Source organism: Ictalurus punctatus, chromosome 7 (genome assembly GCF_001660625.3).
Source record: "Ictalurus punctatus breed USDA103 chromosome 7, Coco_2.0, whole genome shotgun sequence".
NCBI lineage: Eukaryota > Metazoa > Chordata > Actinopteri > Siluriformes > Ictaluridae > Ictalurus > Ictalurus punctatus.
Window position 1 is genome coordinate 4367130 of NC_030422.2, and position 18776 is coordinate 4385905.

General features: G+C 37.3%; 2 protein-coding genes across 3 annotated transcripts in view; one reads left to right on the plus strand and one right to left on the minus strand.

Moving 5' to 3' along the window:
• Positions 1-10147, minus strand: part of mmp14b (matrix metallopeptidase 14b (membrane-inserted)) — a 28434-nt gene extending 18287 nt beyond the window's left edge. Inside the window, exons 1-2 of one of the 2 annotated variants that reach the window (XM_017472282.3) lie at positions 9918-10147; positions 9667-9764 (exon numbers count right to left, since the gene is read on the minus strand). In XM_017472282.3, the coding sequence (XP_017327771.1) occupies positions 9667-9762 (96 nt within the window). In that variant the 5' untranslated portion in view covers positions 9763-9764; positions 9918-10147. Of the gene's footprint in view, positions 1-9666 lie in introns of both variants that reach the window. The other variant, XM_017472281.3, reaches the window with a different exon arrangement.
• A 3368-nt stretch (positions 10148-13515) lies between these two features.
• On the plus strand, positions 13516-16994 carry c7h14orf119 (chromosome 7 C14orf119 homolog). Its single transcript, XM_053681316.1, has 2 exons — positions 13516-13766; positions 16530-16994. Exon 2 carries the CDS (start codon positions 16533-16535, stop codon positions 16977-16979), a length of 447 nt encoding a protein of 148 aa, XP_053537291.1. The 5' UTR covers positions 13516-13766; positions 16530-16532; the 3' UTR covers positions 16980-16994.
• Positions 16995-18776: the final 1782 nt, after the last annotated feature.

Below are 18776 nucleotides of genomic sequence, written 5' to 3' on the forward strand. Positions count from 1 at the left end.
CATCCTTTTATAATTGGGGATGTGGCTGTGTTCAGAATTAACCCATCACATTCAATCTCATGTTCAAAAGTAATTTTCATACAGCTGTCATCAATTAAATTATTCTGATTAACCCCAAATAAAGATGGTTGTTGTAAGTATGCCTGAGTTCCAATTCCTAAATACCTAGCCTACACCTAAGCACCTGTTAGCACCCACAATTCCTTGTGAACTGAGCATGCGCATATATCTCCTCCTTTCAGTGGATTTTCTGAATAAGGTGTTTACATGCAACAAATTTCTGATAAACACACACACATACATAATATAATATGCACATATTGCATTATTACTGTAAAATACAGATATTACATTATTAAATTATTATATATTATTTTTCTATATTATAAAATTAATAGTTTGGCAAATGGTTTTCCCTTTATGTAAATAAATTTATGTTGTGAACATCAGCCATATCTCCTAGTATCTTTTATTCACTGTGGAAATTCAGAATGTAATACTTTACATTAGCAAATACTGGCCAAAACACACAGCAACATGTGAATAAGGGGAGTACTGGCACTTTTTTTTTTCACTTCAAGCACTGGTATAGTCTATAGTTTATAGTATCCAAGTGATGTTGTTTACTGAATAATGAAAAAGTCTTGAATGTAAACTGTATTTAATCATTAGGCTATCCAAGCGAGACCATCCACAGGTTACCTAGTTAGGTTGGAACCCTCCCCATGAGCTTCCGTGAGCTGTTTTTTTTAAAGCGCAACATTAAAGTAAAAACCTCACACACACACAACTTTTGTTTCACCCAATGGGATCCCAGTCCCTAAAGCTGAGAAGTTTTCTAAAAAAAAAAAATTATAAAAAAAGAAATACTCTGCCTGTTTTTTGGATTTGTGTTAATTTAGTGTACATCATCTGGTCAATTGTATTTGTAATCAGTTCAGCCCATAGCACTGACTATCAGGCCTGTGGCTAAGCACACCTACCAATGGCTTCCATCAAGACAGTGACATTGTCCACTGTTGAGCTTGCTACTAGTAATCAATAATTACACAGCCTCCAGAAAATATTCGCCCCTATCAAATTTAAGTATATTACTGATTAATTGGTTGAATGTAGTCACTCTTTTTAAACAGTGTAAATTAGGACTAGTATTTAATTTTCTTGAGCACTCAAACTAAGTAAAATAATAATAATAAATAATAAGCATTTTAATTGATATAGCACCTTTCTCATACTCAGTGTCTCTGTACAACCAGAATACAGACAAAATACACAGTGCAATGAGAGAAGGTGGAAATACACCCACATCAACTGGAGTAAAAAGATGGATAGTGTTGAGAAAAGAGAAAGGTTTGAAGCTAGGCCTTGAAGGTGGAGAACAAAGCTGAAGAAACTGAGGTAGTGTTCCAGAGTTTGGGGCCATGACACTAAAACATCTGCCCCAAACAGTGACTGGTCTGAATTTTGGATGATAAAATCCAGTACCAGGAAACCTGAGAGTGCAGGCAGGGGAGTACAGGTAAAGAAGCTCAGCTAAAAAGGACAGAGCTAAGTCATGAAGGGATTTATATGCAAGTAGAAGGATTTTAAACTGCATGTGCAGTGAAACAGGTAGTTTGGTAGGTAGTACCTCCAGGAATTTGCGTTCGCAGAAATTAATGCAAAATCAAGGAAACTCCACAATATTCGGAGGAGCTTACAATTTTTAAAAATTACCGCAGGTTTGGGCCATTTGGGCATCATCACAACAGGCATTCAGCCAAAGCAGTCATCGATTCATGTGCATCGCACATGTGTACAGCTAAGAGGTCTCATTTACTAACAAACATCATGGTGAAAGACTGCGCAAAATAATTTCGTGCAATTGCAATTTTGCCAAATTCAAGTACTTTTCTGCGAAAAACGCATAAAAAACACAGCAAATTGTGAAGAACTTCAGCATTACTCGGATTTTGTTTTATTTGGGGGGATTTTGGGGCTATTCAATTCAATTCAATTTTATTTGTATAGCGCTTTTTACAATAGACATTGTCTCAAAGCAGCTTTACAGAAATATCAACACGGTATACAGATATTAAAGGTGTGAATTTATCCCAACTGAGCAAGTCACTGAGTGGCGACGGTGGCAAGGAAAAACTCCCTAAGATGTTTTAAGAGGAAGAAACCTAGAGAGGAACCCGACTCAGAAGGGAACCCGTCCTCATCTGGGTAACAACAGATAGTGTGAAAAAGTTCATTATGGATTTATATGAAGTCTGTATGGCGTTAGGAGCAGCCGTAGTCCCAGCAGTCTGGAATTAAAGAAGATTTGTGCTCCATCCAGAGGCAGAAAGGATCTGGATCTCTAGTATCTCCATAAATTCGTGTGGCGCTCGGCGAAAGGAGAGAGGGAGAAAAAAGATTATTATGACTGCGAAGTAGTAGAACAGAATCTAGTCAGGGTAGGCTTGAGTAAACAAATACGTTTTAAGCCTAGACTTAAACACTGAGACTGTGTCTGAGTCCCGAACACTAATAGGAAGACTGTTCCATAACTGTGGGGCTCTATAAGAGAAAGCTCTTCCCCCTGCTGTAGCCTTCACTATTCGAGGTACCGTCAGATAGCCTGCATCTTTTGACCTAAGTAGGCGTGGCGGATCATATAAAACCAAAAGGTCGCTTAGATATTGTGGTGCGAGACCGTTTAGTGCTTTATAGGTTAATAAGAGTATTTTATAATTAATGCGAGATTTTACTGGGAGCCAATGCAGTATTGATAATATCGGTGTGATATGGTCGTATCTTCTAGTTCTAGTTAGGACTCTAGCAGCTGCATTCTGGACTAACTTGAGCTTATTTATATTCCTACTGGAACATCCAGACAGTAAGGCATTACAGTAATCTAATCTAGAGGTGACGAATGCATGAACTTGAATTTCTGCATCATGTAGTGACAATATGTTTCTTATTTTAGAAATATTTCTGAAATGAAAGAAGGCTATCCTAGTAATATTATCTACATGAGCATCAAATGATAGGCTGGAGTCAATAATCACTCCAAGGTTTTTAACTGCTGTACATGATGAAACAGAAAGACCATCCAGAGTAACCATGTGATCAGAAAGATTTCTTCTAGCTACACGTGGTCCTAGTACAAGTTCTTCTGTCTTATCAGAATTAAGTAAGAGGAAATTAATTAACATCCAATGTCTAATGTCCTTTACACAATCCTCAACTTTACTAAGCTTCTGTCTGTCCTCTGGCTTCGCTGAAACATACAACTGTGTATCATCAGCATAACAGTGGAAGCTAATTACATGTTTACGAATAATTTGACCTAGGGGTAGCATATATAAAGTAAAGAGCAGTGGGCCTAAAACAGAACCCTGTGGAACTCCAAAAGTAACTTCAGTACGCATGGAGAAATCACCATTTACATCTACGAACTGATAACGATCGGTCAGATAAGACCTGAGCCAGGAGAGGACTGTTCCCTTAATGCCAACAACATTTTCTAATCTATCAAGAAGAACAGTGTGATCTATAGTATCAAAAGCTGCACTAAAGTCGAGTAACACAAGCAGTGAGACACAACCCTGATCGTAGGTCAGTAGAAGGTCATTTACTACTTTAACTAACGCTGTCTCTGTGCTATGATGAGGTCTAAATCCTGACTGATACATTTCATGAATGTTATTCCTATCTAAGTACGAGCATAACTGCTTTGCTACAACCTTTTCTAACATCTTAGAGATGAAGGGGAGATTTGATATTGGTCTATATCTGGACAGTTGAGACGGGTCAAGATCAGGTTTTTTAATCAAGGGTTTAATAACTGCTAATTTAAGTGATTTAGGTACATAGCCAGTGCTTATGGAAGAATTGATTATATTTAAAAGTGGTTCAAGTACTCCTGGACAAATCTGTTTAAACAAACACGTAGGTACGGGATCTAGTATGCAAGTTGATGAATTGGCTGAAGAGATTAATGTAGCTAGTTCGGTCTCTCTAAGCAGAGCAAAACACTCTAAACATTGATCTGATATTGCTACATTGTCATGTAATGGGTTTGTTACAGTACTGTCCGGTTTTAATTTAATGGCCCGTATTTCACGTCTAATATTTTCAACCTTATCAATTAAAAATTTCATGAAATCTTCACTGGTATGTAATGATTGAGTGTTTCTCTCTGTAGTGGTTTTATTCCTAGTTAATTTTGCTACTGTGTTGAAAAGGAATCTAGAATTGTTTTTGTTGTCTCCTATTAAGGTGGAGAAATAGATTTTTCTAGCATCGCCAAGAGATTTCCTATATTTCAGTAGGCTCTCCTTCCATGCTGTTTGAAAAATCACCAGTTTGGTTTGACGCCATTTACGTTCTAATTGTCGAGTTGTCTGTTTTAAGGTTCGCGTTTGATCGTTATACCAGGGTGCTAATTTTTATTGTCTAATTATTTTCCTTTTGAGTGGAGCCACTCTATCTAGCGTGTAGTGGAGTGTTGACTCCGAGCTTTCAGTCGCCTGATCGAGTTCTATGGGATCTGACGGTGATCCAAATCTAATATATGTTTCTGCGAGGTTATTTATGAAGCTCGGTGCAGTAGCTGATGTGTAGGTACGTTTTACGGGGTAGCGAGGCGAGGTGGAAATATTATGATCAATACGTATTATGAACGAGATAAGATAATGGTCTGAGACAACTTCAGACTGCGGAAAAATTATAATATTTTCTATACTTAGTCCGTATGTTAGTATGAGGTCAAGAGTGTGACCACCATTATGAGTAGGCCCGATTACGTTCTGATTAATCCCTACTGCATCTAAAATAGACACAACCGCTAATCTTAGAGGGTCTTCCAGGTTATCAAAATGAATATTAAAGTCTCCGAAGATTAATGCTTTATCTACAGACACAACCAGGTTTGAGACAAAGTCTGCAAATTCACTAAGAAATATAGTTATAGCTATAGTTTTAGTTTTATATTACTGGGATTTAGAAAGTTAGGATGCATCCAATGTTTGATATCAAGAATACAGGATAGTAGGGTAGAGGTGTCAGTGTGGAGGTGGGTGCATAAATCTGAGTTATCATCGGTGTAACAGTAAAAATGAAGACAATGGCAGTGAATGATCTGACCAAGGGGCAACAGGTAAATAATGAAGAGAATGGGGCCAAGAACCAATCCCTGGGGAATGACATTAGACAAAGTGAAAAAGGAAGATTTAGACACCCCTTCAAAAGTATTGGAACTATACTTTCACCACTATTCATTGTTTAAACAATCAATCTAACAGGGCACACCTGGGCAAAAAGAAACACCAGTCAATCACAGTTCCAAAAATTTTTATCTGTTGAAAAATGGGTGGGTTCAAGCAAAAGGTGCCATGTTCTAAATATTTTAACACATACTGTATAGATGTAAACCATAGGAATTGAAAACTGAAACTCTGATCTATCGTCTCACTGTTATGTTTTGACCTCAAACCCAAATGTCTTTAGTGTATACCAAAAACAATAGAATTGTCCTTGCTCTTCAAGTACTTTCAGAGGGGGTCTGTAGCTGCCATGTTGAGCGCTACCCCAGTCATTTATAGTTTACAGAAGGGCTAGCCTCTAGTTCAATAGCATAAAAAGAAAACACAAGAAGTCAGTTCATTCCACCACCTAGATGCCAGGACAGAAAATAATTTTGATGCATTTCTTCCATGTACCTTGAGGGATGGTGGGTCCAGTTGAGCCATGCTAGAGTCCTAAGATTCTGAACCTTTTGTGGGCACAGAATCATTGAAACTGGTCAGTTGCAGTCCGGAAAAAGACCAAAACTGTCCAGTTTCTGAGCCTGTGCCCAGTGTACCCTTAGATTCCTTTTCTGAGGAACACAATGTGGTCTTTTGCTGTTGTAGCCCACCCATCTCAAGGTTCGATGTTTTGTGCATGCTGAGATGCTTTTCTGCTCAACACATTTGTAAATAGTGTTATATTAATTACTATACCCTTCCTGCCAGCTCAAACCAATCGGGCCATTTTCCTCTGACTTCTCTTATCAACAAGGCATTTCCTCCAACAGAACGGATGCTCACTCACTGATGCTGTTTTGTGTACCATTCTGTGTAAACTCTAGAACAGACATCACCAACTCATTGATTCTGATCGACTGGTAGGTCTTTATCATTGACTGCGTTTACATGGACAGCAGTAATCTAATGATTGACCTTATTCTGAATTAGACAATATTGTGATTAAGGTGTTTACATGAGTCACTTTTAAAATATTCCTTTCATGTTCCCGTTTTACGTTATAACATAGTTCAAGTAACGGCACACGTCATTACATCACCACGCCACGCCGTCCGACGTTCCCTCCAGAATTTCACGTATCAACATACAGTTCATCTTCGTTATGGTACCGTACACAGTTTTGGGTGTTTCAATTTTAATTTTATGAAAGCTTCAAGTGCGGTTAATTATTTGTCATGCTGTACGTGCGAACAGATGACTGCTTGAAGCCGTAGGCTGCGTCGGTAGCCGCAACCATGTACTACTATATATATTACCTACTATATAGTAGCTGAGAAACATGTATTTCTCCTAGTAGGTAAGTACGCGGTTTGGGACGCAGCCATGCTCTGTTTGCCGTCAAACGGTTGAGCACTGCCGTGTGTGTGTGTGTCCTGTCACAGAATGCGGTGAAAACTCCAACACGACGTTAGTGTGTGGGACAATAGTGTGATTAAGGTGTTTACATGTCTATAATGCACGTCGATAATGCGACTAAAACAGGAATACTCCACTTCTTAATTCGATTTGTGTTTACTTCGAGTATGACTTTAGTTGGATTAAGGTAATCAAAAATTGCTTTTTATGTGGTAGTTTATTAATTAGAGTATTGTCTTAATCAGATTAATATTCGATTATTGTTGTCCATGTAAACATACTGACTATCATGCCTGATTAAAGTTCAATTTTGTAAGCTTCTCTCTCTGTTTTTCTTGATCCAACTGATGTATTTATTTTCATTAAAATAACCAATGAGTTAAGAAAAGGGCACCGGTTAGTTAACTGTCACAAACGTCACTATACGGCTCTCCATGGTGATGATAGCCCACGATGTAACGGTTAAGATAGAATGGTGAAGGCTCCACGAAAGAAGGCGTGAACACATACAATTTCCATCAAGAATGGGAAGTTTCTTTTTAGCTTGGTGAAAGATAAGTGTGTATGTATGTTGTGCCACCAAGAACAAGCACTATGTAAAAGTGGAAATCTGGAGCAGCACCACAACACCAACCACCTGAAATTTAAAGACAGCTATCCACCAAAGAGTACAATCCATGCTAGGAAAGTTGACGAGCTGAAATCGGAGCAATCACTTTTTACAAAATCTGCCGCTCAAATTAAAGCTGCATCAAAGCATCATTTCATGTAAGTTACTTTTTGGCTAAAAACAAAAAGCCTTTTACAGATGGTGACTTATTCAAGGAAGCAATGGCCAATACTGCCGAGACTATTTTCACAGATTTCAAAAACAAAGCCGACATAAAAACCACACTCCGTGGTGTACTGCTACAGGAATCTGTGCTCTGGTTTTATAGTACTGTGCCGTAATGATCCTGATTTTCCTGACTTCGTGGCTGGGAAACTCATGGACTTTTCTCACTTAATGACACTGGTGGTCAAAATGATAAACTCAATACGAGCAAAAGCGCTTATTCAAGGCATTATTGGATAAGCTTGACGGAGACCTACTACTTCATGCTGATGTCTGGTGGTTGAGTCGCGAGAAAGTGTGTAGAAGATTTATAAATTGGGCAGTAATTTGATTAAGGTTAAAATGATCTCGAATGTGTTTCAGAGATACAACTTAACCTGATCATCTAAACTGTGTTTAAGAACAGTATTACTCAGGGCATGTTTGGTTTCATTTTCATCCATATTTCATGATGAACAATGTGGTCGAAGCTTGTTTAAAGTTTATTACAACTCATTTGGACAAGTCTATGAAATACTGGGAGAGTGTAGTCTGATCAGATGAGCGCAAAATTTAACTTTTTGGCTGTTGTACTACACACCATGTTTGGAGAAGAAATGGCACTGTACATCACCCTAAAAACACTACAGCAACAGTGAAGTTTGGAGGTGAAGCATCATGGTGTGGGGCTGTTTTTCATCACATGGTACTGGTAGACTTCATATAATTGAAGGAATGATGAATGGGGCCCTTTACCGGGAGATTCTTGAGAAGAATCTGCTGCCATCCAACAGGATGATGAAGATGAGACATTGGTGGAGCTTCCAGCAGGACAACGATCCAAAGCATACAGCAAAGGAAACTCTCAATTGGTTTCAGAGAAAATAAATCACGGTATTAGAATGGCCCAATCAATCAAACTGAAAAAAAAAATGTTGACGGATCCAATACATATTTCCCCCACGGTACAACTGCACTTAGCTTAATTGAGAATGTTGTTAGAATGTTCTTTTTTATAGTTCATTTATAAAATGCTAATGGTAGTACCTTCAGAAGCTTCAGCGAATAAGCCTTTTACTGTTTACAATGACACTTCATGTGAATCTTCATCATGATCTGCAACACTGCAAGTGTTACAGTGTTGTTACATTGTTTTCTTGGTTGCATCAATTTTAAAACAAAGACATTTAATGTAATTCAAATACAATTAAAATACTAAATAAAATGCCTCAAGTTGGAGTCTTTTCTATCAATTCTTCGATAGGTAGATTTTGCATCAAGGTCAAGGTCAGGGATCTTGGGCTTAAAAAGGCTGGTGACTACTGCTCTAGAGAGATGGTCACCAACCTTGTTCCTGGAGATCTACCTTCCTGACGTCTTTGGCTCCAACCATAATCATGCCCACCTGACCATCTAATAATTTCCTTAAGAAGTTCTTGATCAACTAACACATCTGTTTTAGTTGATCAAGAACTTCTTATGGAAATTATTAGATGGTCAGGTGGGCATGATTATGGTTGGAGCCAAAGATGTCAGGAAGGTAGATCTCCAGGAACAAGGTTGGTCTTTACATTACATTAGGAATTGATTGTGTGTGTGTGTGTGTGTGTGTGTGTGCGCGCGCGCGTGTGTGTGTGCGTGTGTGTGCGTGTGTGTGTGTGTGCGCGTGTGTGTGTGTGTATGAGAGAGAGTTTATTTTTCACACCAAATTGTTGAGGCCCCCCGGGCGCCCCCTGCCGGCCCAGAGGGCCGACACCAGGCGCCAATCGTTCGCCAAAGAGCATAAACTCATACACTGTTCTTATTCTTTTCATGCAGTGTTAATCAGAAAGAAACAAATAAGAAATTTTGACTCTTTTGAAATTCCCTTCTCGTGCTCCTGATCACCTGACATAATGTCAATTAGACCTACATACAGCAAGAAGAAGTCATTTGAGCTGGTCTGTCCCAGTCAGAGTATTGTGTAGTAGCATGTATCTTGTCCATTCTTCGGACACAACGCTCGAGTCGTTTTCCAGCAGTTCCGCAATTTTGTAAGCTTCGATAACAGAATTACAGAGCAGCTGAGTGTGTGTGTGTGTGTGTGTGTGTGTGTGTGTGTGTGTGTGTGTTGAGAGCAGCGAAATAATACAATATTTTCATGCAAACAAATTGATGTGATATCTCTGTATCAGTATTTGCATGCTGTATTTACCTACACACTCTTACTGGCCTGCTTACCTCCGGACTTAAATCTCCCTGTGGCGCCCCACCTTGAACGCACAGCCAGAGCGCAAATAAAATCATCAGGTCCAGTGTCGCCATTCTTCGAAGCATATCTTTAAAACAAATCCAGAAACTTTGGTTTTCTCTCCCCCCCCCTAACCGTTAAAAAAACATCACCTCGCGAAAAACAAATCCCCACGAGAGCGCTGATCAGAAATATTATTTAAATGAAAGTTAAACAAAACTAGAGAACACGCAAATCTTACTTTAAATATAACCACTGAATGAATTTGCGGCTCAGGGCTACAGGTAATATCTTTCAAATATTAGGAGGCGAAATGAAAGACGATGTCAGTGAACCACTAGTTTTCTTTGTTCTAATTTAAGTCTTCCCGAAACTTTGTGACCGTCTTCTCATTCCTGCGCAGTGGTGCTCGTCTCTGCAGCCATTTTCTCTCCGCTGTTGACGTGGTCGCTCGATGTGTCTTAACTTTCACAAACTAACCCAAAGCCCTCCCCTTCCTATTCCCCCATCCCTCTTTCTTCACTTCTGCGGCGCTGTTCTGGCTCTACTGACAACCTCATTCGGGTTTGTCTCCTGTCAACAAAGTACTGATGAGTCAGGCAGTGTGTGAATTATACACTGACTCTCAGGGGGCCAGCTTTTTTCAATTTGCCCAGATTAACTGGTTCGTGTAATGCAGATGTGTGCTTCAGTGAACCACTCTGTTATATACTTTAAACAGCATATCAACACAACACTTTAAATGCTATAATTCATACAATGCTGTTCATGTTTATGTGACCAATGTGCCCTGAATGCCTTAAAAAACTAGTATGTACTTACTGAACTAGTCCTCATCTTGCTTGTCTTTTCTTGCCACTAAAAACTGCCTTATGTCTGTTCCCTTTCTGTTATTCATGACATCACCAGTGTTAAAAGAAATCAGAGTGCAAAATGGCTTCTCTTATTTATATGTGAAAATATAACTGCATTAAGTTTGCATTTATTACCAACCAAAACTACACTGGTTAGATTGTTTAGGTGTGTTTGATTAGGGATAGAGCTAAACTCTGCAGGCCCTCAGGGCTGGAATTGTCCATCCATAGTTAGAAGCTAATTTCACAGTTTCAGTGGCCTCTTCCAGTATATTGCTGGGTATTTGTGTAAACAAAAGATAATGAATTTGTTTTGGGGAGCTCTGATGGACCAGGTTCGGAGAGGGCAGATTTAAATGTAATGAAAATATTTATATATTTGTTGTTTTACATACAGGTTATTTTTTAAAAATCACTTCTATATTATTATGATAGGATTTCAGGTGCCAGTTTTGTATTTCAAAAAATCACTTATTCTCTTGTCTTTATGAATGTTGTGTATACCTATGTGTATTTATTTCAGGAATTTTAATAGAAAAATAGACATGGTCAATTATCAATAAAAATGTCAATGTGTTAATGTTGTTAGTAATTGTATAAAAATGACCATGGTAAAACAAAGTTTTAAGGTATAAAAATATGTCAGTGTAACGTTAGCTCGCTTGCTAACAAACACAGATAATTTAATTATTTATATGCAGCAGTTAGCAACATTAGATCACTTACTCACAAACATGGCTATTTTAGTAATTTACTAAAAATTTCTTACCTTTTTTACTTTATTTTTTTAGGTATGAATTTTACTCAGGGTAGGAAAGTTTACAGATTGCATCAGTCATTATGCAACATAAGTTCAATTAATAAAATAATTAATTTGTGAAAATACTTTGCTTTTATTGTGGTTATTTCCCCTGTATGTATCCTGCAGGACACAAACACTCACCATGCCCTGCAGAATTGGTAATTTGAAGTGGTACTTGATGCTGTTCCTAACAGAGTTAATATCCTTTTACATATATGGTGTATGAGCTTCACAAATGGTATAAATATTCGTCTCCAGTGACTGGATCACTGGACAACCGAGATGCATAGCCATTCACAAATAGCATTGAAATGCGTCTCCAATGACAACTTGCATTCCAATTTCATACATTGTTTCCACATGAGAAAGAGCGTGACGCACATTTATTACATCAGCCTTCCACTGCACTTATTTTGACGCAGAGGCGTACCACAAATCCTATTTTATCTGCATTTATGGAATGTTTAAAAAATTTTCATTGTATAGTCTGCTAATGAAACTTATAAAAACATACAGTCTCGCAATGATTTTATGTAATCATTTGCGCTTTTTGATGACACTTTCTTGCATATCTTACATGTTTTATGTTGTCCGGGACACATCGAGACACATTCACATTACAAATGTGATGCAGCCATATGCGTCCCAGACCATCTCCGAGTAGGGTTTTTTTGTAAGGACATTGTGATCTGATCACTCAAAGCATATTCATTTCATTGAGATGAACTGAGATGATTCTTTTATTCATATTCAGAGTTAGGGTTTTTTTTTTTAGGTGTGAAATTCTATGAAGGAAATATTATATGCAGGAATTATATCCTCCAGGAACTATATCCTGCAGGTTTATTTAAAACACACACAGGAATTACTTCCTGCAGGACTATTGTGCAAGTTAGATTTGAAATTCTGCAGGGCATGGCCAGTTTTGTGTCCTGCAGGAACATACGGGGGAAATAACTTCACAACAAAAGCAAAGTATTTTCACAAATGAATTATTTTATTTATTGAAATTATGTCAGCTAATGCAATCTGTGAAGTGTCCAAGCCGTTGAAATTCACACCTAAAAAAAAAAAAAGAATAAAAAACATTTTTTTAAATGAGCTGTGTTTGCTAGTAAGCGAGCATACAAGGTTACGCCAATCACTGTGTGTAGGTTAAAATTAGCTGTGTTTGGTAGCAAGTGAGCTAATGTTACACTAAGTGCTGCGTGTAAATAATAAAATTAACCATGTTTGATAGTATGCAAGCTAAGAGGACAGAAATTTAGCACACCATAAAGATTATAGAAATGATTTAATAAAAGTTGGACTAGACCTCTACAGACATGACGGTTGGTGACAGTTGAATTTGTGCATTCGAATACCCGTGCGACTACAGTGCCAAAGAGTGAAGTCATCTCAGTTAATCAATCTTTTCTCGAAAAAGATTAATTTACTGGTCCTTTCTGTAAATTGACTCACTGAAAGACTAATTGAATAATTTACTCAATTTATTCATTAAAACACTCAGTTGTTCATGACGAAAACATGTGTTTCACCCTAAAATGATCATGCCTATATATCCACTAAAAGACTTCAGAAAGAATGTTTATACAGCATGTTTTTCACATTTAAAGCAGAGCTAACATATTTAAATGAATTTTGTCGACTACATAACCTGCATTTTTTTATTTATTTTTTATTTACAGGAATTAAGAACATGTCCTTCAGGATAGATTAAGTACTAATTAGAACATTATTATATTTCTGCAGGAGGTGTGCAGCAGTCCTTCAGGATTTTTCCCTTGTGCAGCAAGTGTACTGGACATTCCTGCACTATTGTACTGAAGGCTCCATTTAAATCCATATAGGAATATTCTGCAGCGTTTGTCAATGTGTCCTGCAGGATTTCATCACTCCTTTTGATACCAGCAAACATCCTGAAGAAAAATGAAAATCCTGCAGTATTCTTGAAGGTTGTTTTTTTGTTTGTTGGTTTTTGCAACAGTGCGTCTTCGAAACGAATCTGACCTCGTTCACACCAGTACGTAGCCCTGTACACTTGAATCGGATCACCAAGAACCCATGTTAATGCAAGGTGTGAATGCATGCATTAGCGCGTATTCGTTGGAACGCGGATTAGGTAGCCATAAACTTGGTCAGGGTCGTTCCACTCCAGTTCAGTAGGTGGCAATGTTAAGCGGGTCTGACAACAACGAAGTAGTAGTAGTAGAAGAAGAAGCGTCTGCTTTAAGTTTATATGACGTAGAGCTAGGCTGTGTTTTTTTGCTCTTTTATTGGAGACAAATTCTAAAGAAACAACGAAACCTAACATCATAATGTGACCAATCGTGTGAACAACCCAGTTAAATGTTTTGGACGTGAAAAATGGTCTCTTTTTTGAAGGGGTTATGAAAGTTACAAAAAGATCACCTCCCTGACAGAGAAACAAAAGGTACTTGTTTATTGTTATGTATCCTTTGCTGTACGTGTTTCATTTATTATTATTATTTTTTTTAAAGCAGCTGCATTCCGCTTACCATAAGATTACATGTAAAAACGACTGCTGAGGGCGGAAATGCGTGTGAAGCACCTTTAGACTGTATCACCTAAGTGCCTTCGCACCATCCTGCTTTATCTGCATTCCTTTGTTCTTAATTCTCTGATGTGATTAACATCAATGCCATATCTTGTGATAACATAACACCGTGTATTGCTGTGTAACGGGGTAGATAATTCACACAGCAGTGTTGACAGGTCCGTGTTTCCCATAAGTAATTGGTTTACTGCCAGTGGCGGTTTTAGAGCAGCGGTCCTCAACCTTTTTGCAAGTGCAACCCATTTTTTTTTTTTTTTTTTTTTTTTTTTTTTTTTACAAGGGCAGTGTTTTGCGACTGCCCCAGTGTTTCGGTTTACTCACTCAGTGAAAAGATTGGGCTTTGATAGTATGTCAGGCGGTCCAGTCATGTCTCAGTAGGGCTGAGGAAAGGATGCAAACTGTTCGTCTGCACATTACACTTATTCACTAGCGCTGAAAAACCAGAGAGTGTTTTCAATGTCATGTCACTCAGTTCTCGGTATATCTCAATTAATTTTACAGTAGAATTTGAAAGTAACTTAAAAATAAGTGGATCTGTCAGTAGAATTGTGCCAGGAGGCACTTTTTAACCCATTATAAAATTGATGTTTCAAATTGGTAGACAGACTGCCTTAAAGCAGTTCTATGCTCACAAATATCAATACATTTTACTTTAGAATTGTAAAGTAATTGCTATTGAAAGACACAAGATCTGCCAATTAATTGAGAAATTAGACACGTTGTAATCCATTATAAAATGGACATATCAAATTGGTAGATGATCAAACCCAAGCAGATATTTTCACTGGCACCTACTCACAAAAAGATCAGTTCATTTTACTGTAGTATTTTAAAGTAATTCCAATTTAAATTCATTGGATCTGTCAATATCATTGTGCTAGGAGGCTATTTTGATTCTCTTTAAAAATGGATATTTCAGTTTGGTAGATGATCATACCCACTGAAATCAGTTCACAATGATATATACTATGCTCACAATAAAGATCCATTTATTTAACTGTTGACTTTTAAAGTATTTTATTTGTAATGTCTTCAAAATCACCTAATACAGATCAGGTGATTTTGAAGACATTACAAATAAAATACTTTAAAATATTATTGTTCAAGGAGGCAATGTTTTTATAAAATGGACATTTATAAAAAGTAATGTTGCGGATGGCCTTACTGGTACATGGCCTAACAGTAAATGGTGCTTACTGGAAGATTCAGAAGTTTTGAAATACATCTGTATCAATATGTTTCGCAACAATAAGGTTCTGAAGGTCTTTAGAGAGCTCTTTGCTTTTACCCATCATGAGATGTTTCTTCTGTGACACCTTAGTAATGGAAAGCCTTTTTATAGACCATCAATTTACTAACTCAGCTGATATTAATTTACACAGATAGGGGGTATAATTACTTACGGATTTCAGCTGGTTCCTTGCCTTACCTAGCCTTGGAGAACTGCTTTTTCTTTGCTTGTTCAAACTTGCCTACCTATCTTGCTACGAATTTGCTAGCTATGGCTTTCTAAAGGCCACTTCAAGTTATATCTAGCTCTTTGTAGAACCCTGAAAATCAAAAATCTCTTTCATTACTGCAGTCACTGAAAGCACAAAGAAACATCTGTATCTACATCTACAGCTGATGCTCAACCTGTTCCTGTTGCCACTGTCCCTGTTGCCACACTATATTTGAGTTAGCTTGATAAACATATTCTCCACTTGCTTCACTGCCTAAGCAAAAACAAATCGGCATATTACATCACTCACACAAATCAACGTATTACATCTTCATAGAATGTTAGCTAAATTTCTCACAACAAAATATGGATTGCTACACTCACTAGCTAGTTGATTTACCCCTACCTTCCACAAACTTAGTCTAGTTCCTAGCTACCTCAGACCTCAAAAGTTATAAAAACAACTATCAATTGTATCATTTAGTTTTTTTTAACAATAAATTATACCTTCCTTAATTGCCATTGCCTTTGCCTCTGAAGCTTCAAGTAAAAATCATGTCAACTTGTCAGACATTCCAGCAATTTTGAACTCAAGGGTTACATGACACTCTCATTTCCGGCTTTGAGATAGTTTTACCTAAATAAAGTCTTACATAATGTCAGCATTATCTATCGTATACTTAGTCATATTATAAATTCGGATACCAAAAATCTGGGATGGCAAGGCTTATTAGGGTGGAAGTTTACCCCCATGCCACCCCGGTAGATCCAACTCTGGAGTTCATGTTGAGAATGGTAAGAGGTATATATGAGAGATTTCACATTTGATAGTGCACATCTTATTCATATTAATGAATGCAAAACATCAGGCTAAGGACAGAACAATCAATCAAAAACAGGGCAGTTCAAATTTGACGATGCTACTTGGCCTTAAGGTTCACACTACAAATATAATATGTTCAGGACCACCTGTGCAAGAGTGATCAGATCACAAAGACACATTTAACCCTGAAGCGATATTTACTTGCCACTGTCACTGTCCAGATTACCTAATTAGGATGTTAATACTAGGTCTGAATAGGGTCAATAATTGGACTGACTACTGATTTACATTTACATTAATTGATCAAATACTTGATGGATCAGTTTTTAAATGGTGTACTTTTGTTTTATCTTAGAAAATGGCCTGGTTTCATCATGCCTTGCAAGAAGCAAGCCTACCACAGTCGCCTTCGATGAAGAATCATGTATGTCTCGAGTCAACCCCCAGATCAGCTATACCAGTAGCTGAGGGCCAAGGTTGGCCTCAATGCCTCCTATCCTCCATTACATCCTACCCTACTGCTTCACAAGATATGCTATGCCTAAAAGTGGGAGAACATTTGGATAACTCTTCCATCAATCAGAGTGATGGTCCAGTGCCTTTGTCATACGTGACTCTCCAGGAACAGCGCTGTGTGGTTAGCTGGTTTCTTGGCTGGGGTCCGTCTCAAAGAGAATGTTTTCTTCAGGACCTGATTTCAAAGGCAGTACCAGGAAAAGTTTGCAGCTTATTGGAGCACCTTAATAAACTTCAGGTGATTTTTATTTTCAGTCAAAAATGTCATATCACACCAAGTGTTCACTGATATTTCACTGCTATATCTCCTTTTTTTCATGTTAAAATTTTGGTTGAGTCATTTTAAATGGTCATGCAAACATTTTTAAATATAAAATTACAAGTGTTTTTGTTAGGAACTAATAGGGTTTCACAATTATGGCCGATTATTTTTGATCAATATTGAGATCTCGATTATTTATCACGATTATTAATTGATTTTAGTGACAACATATTTTTATTGCACTTTCACATTTATTAAGTTTTCTCATGCCACAATATAACACACAAGTAGGCATGAGAAAACTTGAGCTTGTCAATTATGACAGAATTTAGGAACATAGTGTGAGCCATGACAAATTAATTTACCTTCTGATAAACTAAATCTAATATTTTCAGTTAATTTTACAGGCTGTATGCAAAAAAAACAACCATTAACCTGTTCCACCTTGTAAACAAATACAATAAGCCTCAATGTTCAGTCTTTGACGTCTGCTCCTCTTAAATATATTTAAAGCTACACTATTAGACATTTTCCACGGTCATGGTTCTGGGCTGGAGTCAGTTCTCGACCCGCTCTGTGTATATTGTGTATATATCTGAATAATCTCATATAGGATGTGATTGGGTGAGTTCATTTACCCGTCAGATGCAAAGCGCTTTAGTTTAATGGTGTTCATTACTGATGCTCCGATCAGGATTTTTACAGCCGATACCGATCCAGAAACCAATCTTTTTTTAGTTTAAGCTTTAATCAGGAGGTCTATCATAAACAGTTAAATGTAAGCTCTCTGCTCATGGTCACTGTTAATTGAGTTAAAATAATAGCAATGAGAAATACTGTTGGTTAAATAAACAATTATAAAATATTTATTTTTAAATATCTTAAACAATAAAGAGTCCTAATTAAAAGTAGATTAACACAAAAATGATCCATATTAGGAAAACGGCTAATAGCTTTCTAAGGAAATAGCGAACTAAGCTTAATGTCAAATTGATATTAAATGCAACCCATAGTAATTAAATATTATTTCATTTCTCATTTTATTTGTATTTAATGAAGTTATTATAATATTTTTTTAATATATATTAAATGACTTATTTATAACTAAGCACATTTTCTGTCTTTACATTTTAGTAGTTTTATTTTTGTTTATCAGTTTTAGATCGGATCCCCCAGTACAGTGTTGCCATGTCTGCTGATAATATTGTGTTTTGGGAGGATTAAATCAAAACATGGAAACTGGAGTAGACTTTTCTAGTGATGTCTGGCAACTGTCAGTTTAATTGAAGTGAATTAGAGTTAGTGAAGGAAGAGCAGCAGTGTCCTGTGTATTTACAGACTCAACAGTTGCTACACTTGATTATGATTGGTGAGGAATTATTTAATAAAGAAGTTTAAATTTAACCCATCTTGTAGCGTTAGCATTATTATTAATTTAGTCCACCCAAAGCCGTTGTGTCTACACGAGCAGATCACAGTCGCAGGTGCAGGTCATTTTGTGGGATCAATGAAAGATGGCGGTTTGTGATATCGGGAAGTTGAAGCAGATGATGCAGAGATACTCGTCATCATAATGACTTCTCTGCATTATTTTCACACGTGTTCGGTTGACTGAGGAGCTGAAAAGTGTGAAAGCAACTGTTGCGTGGTGTAGACGCATTTTGTAGTTTTTATTCTGATTGTATTACACAACTCTGAACAGGTCACTCACACCATTGCGAATAAATATATTTTCACAGTTGCACAAAGTACTTTTCAGTCACAAATGCAAGTGAAATGGTCGCACTATAGAGTGGTCTGAGTTTATCTGCAAAGTTTTTTTTC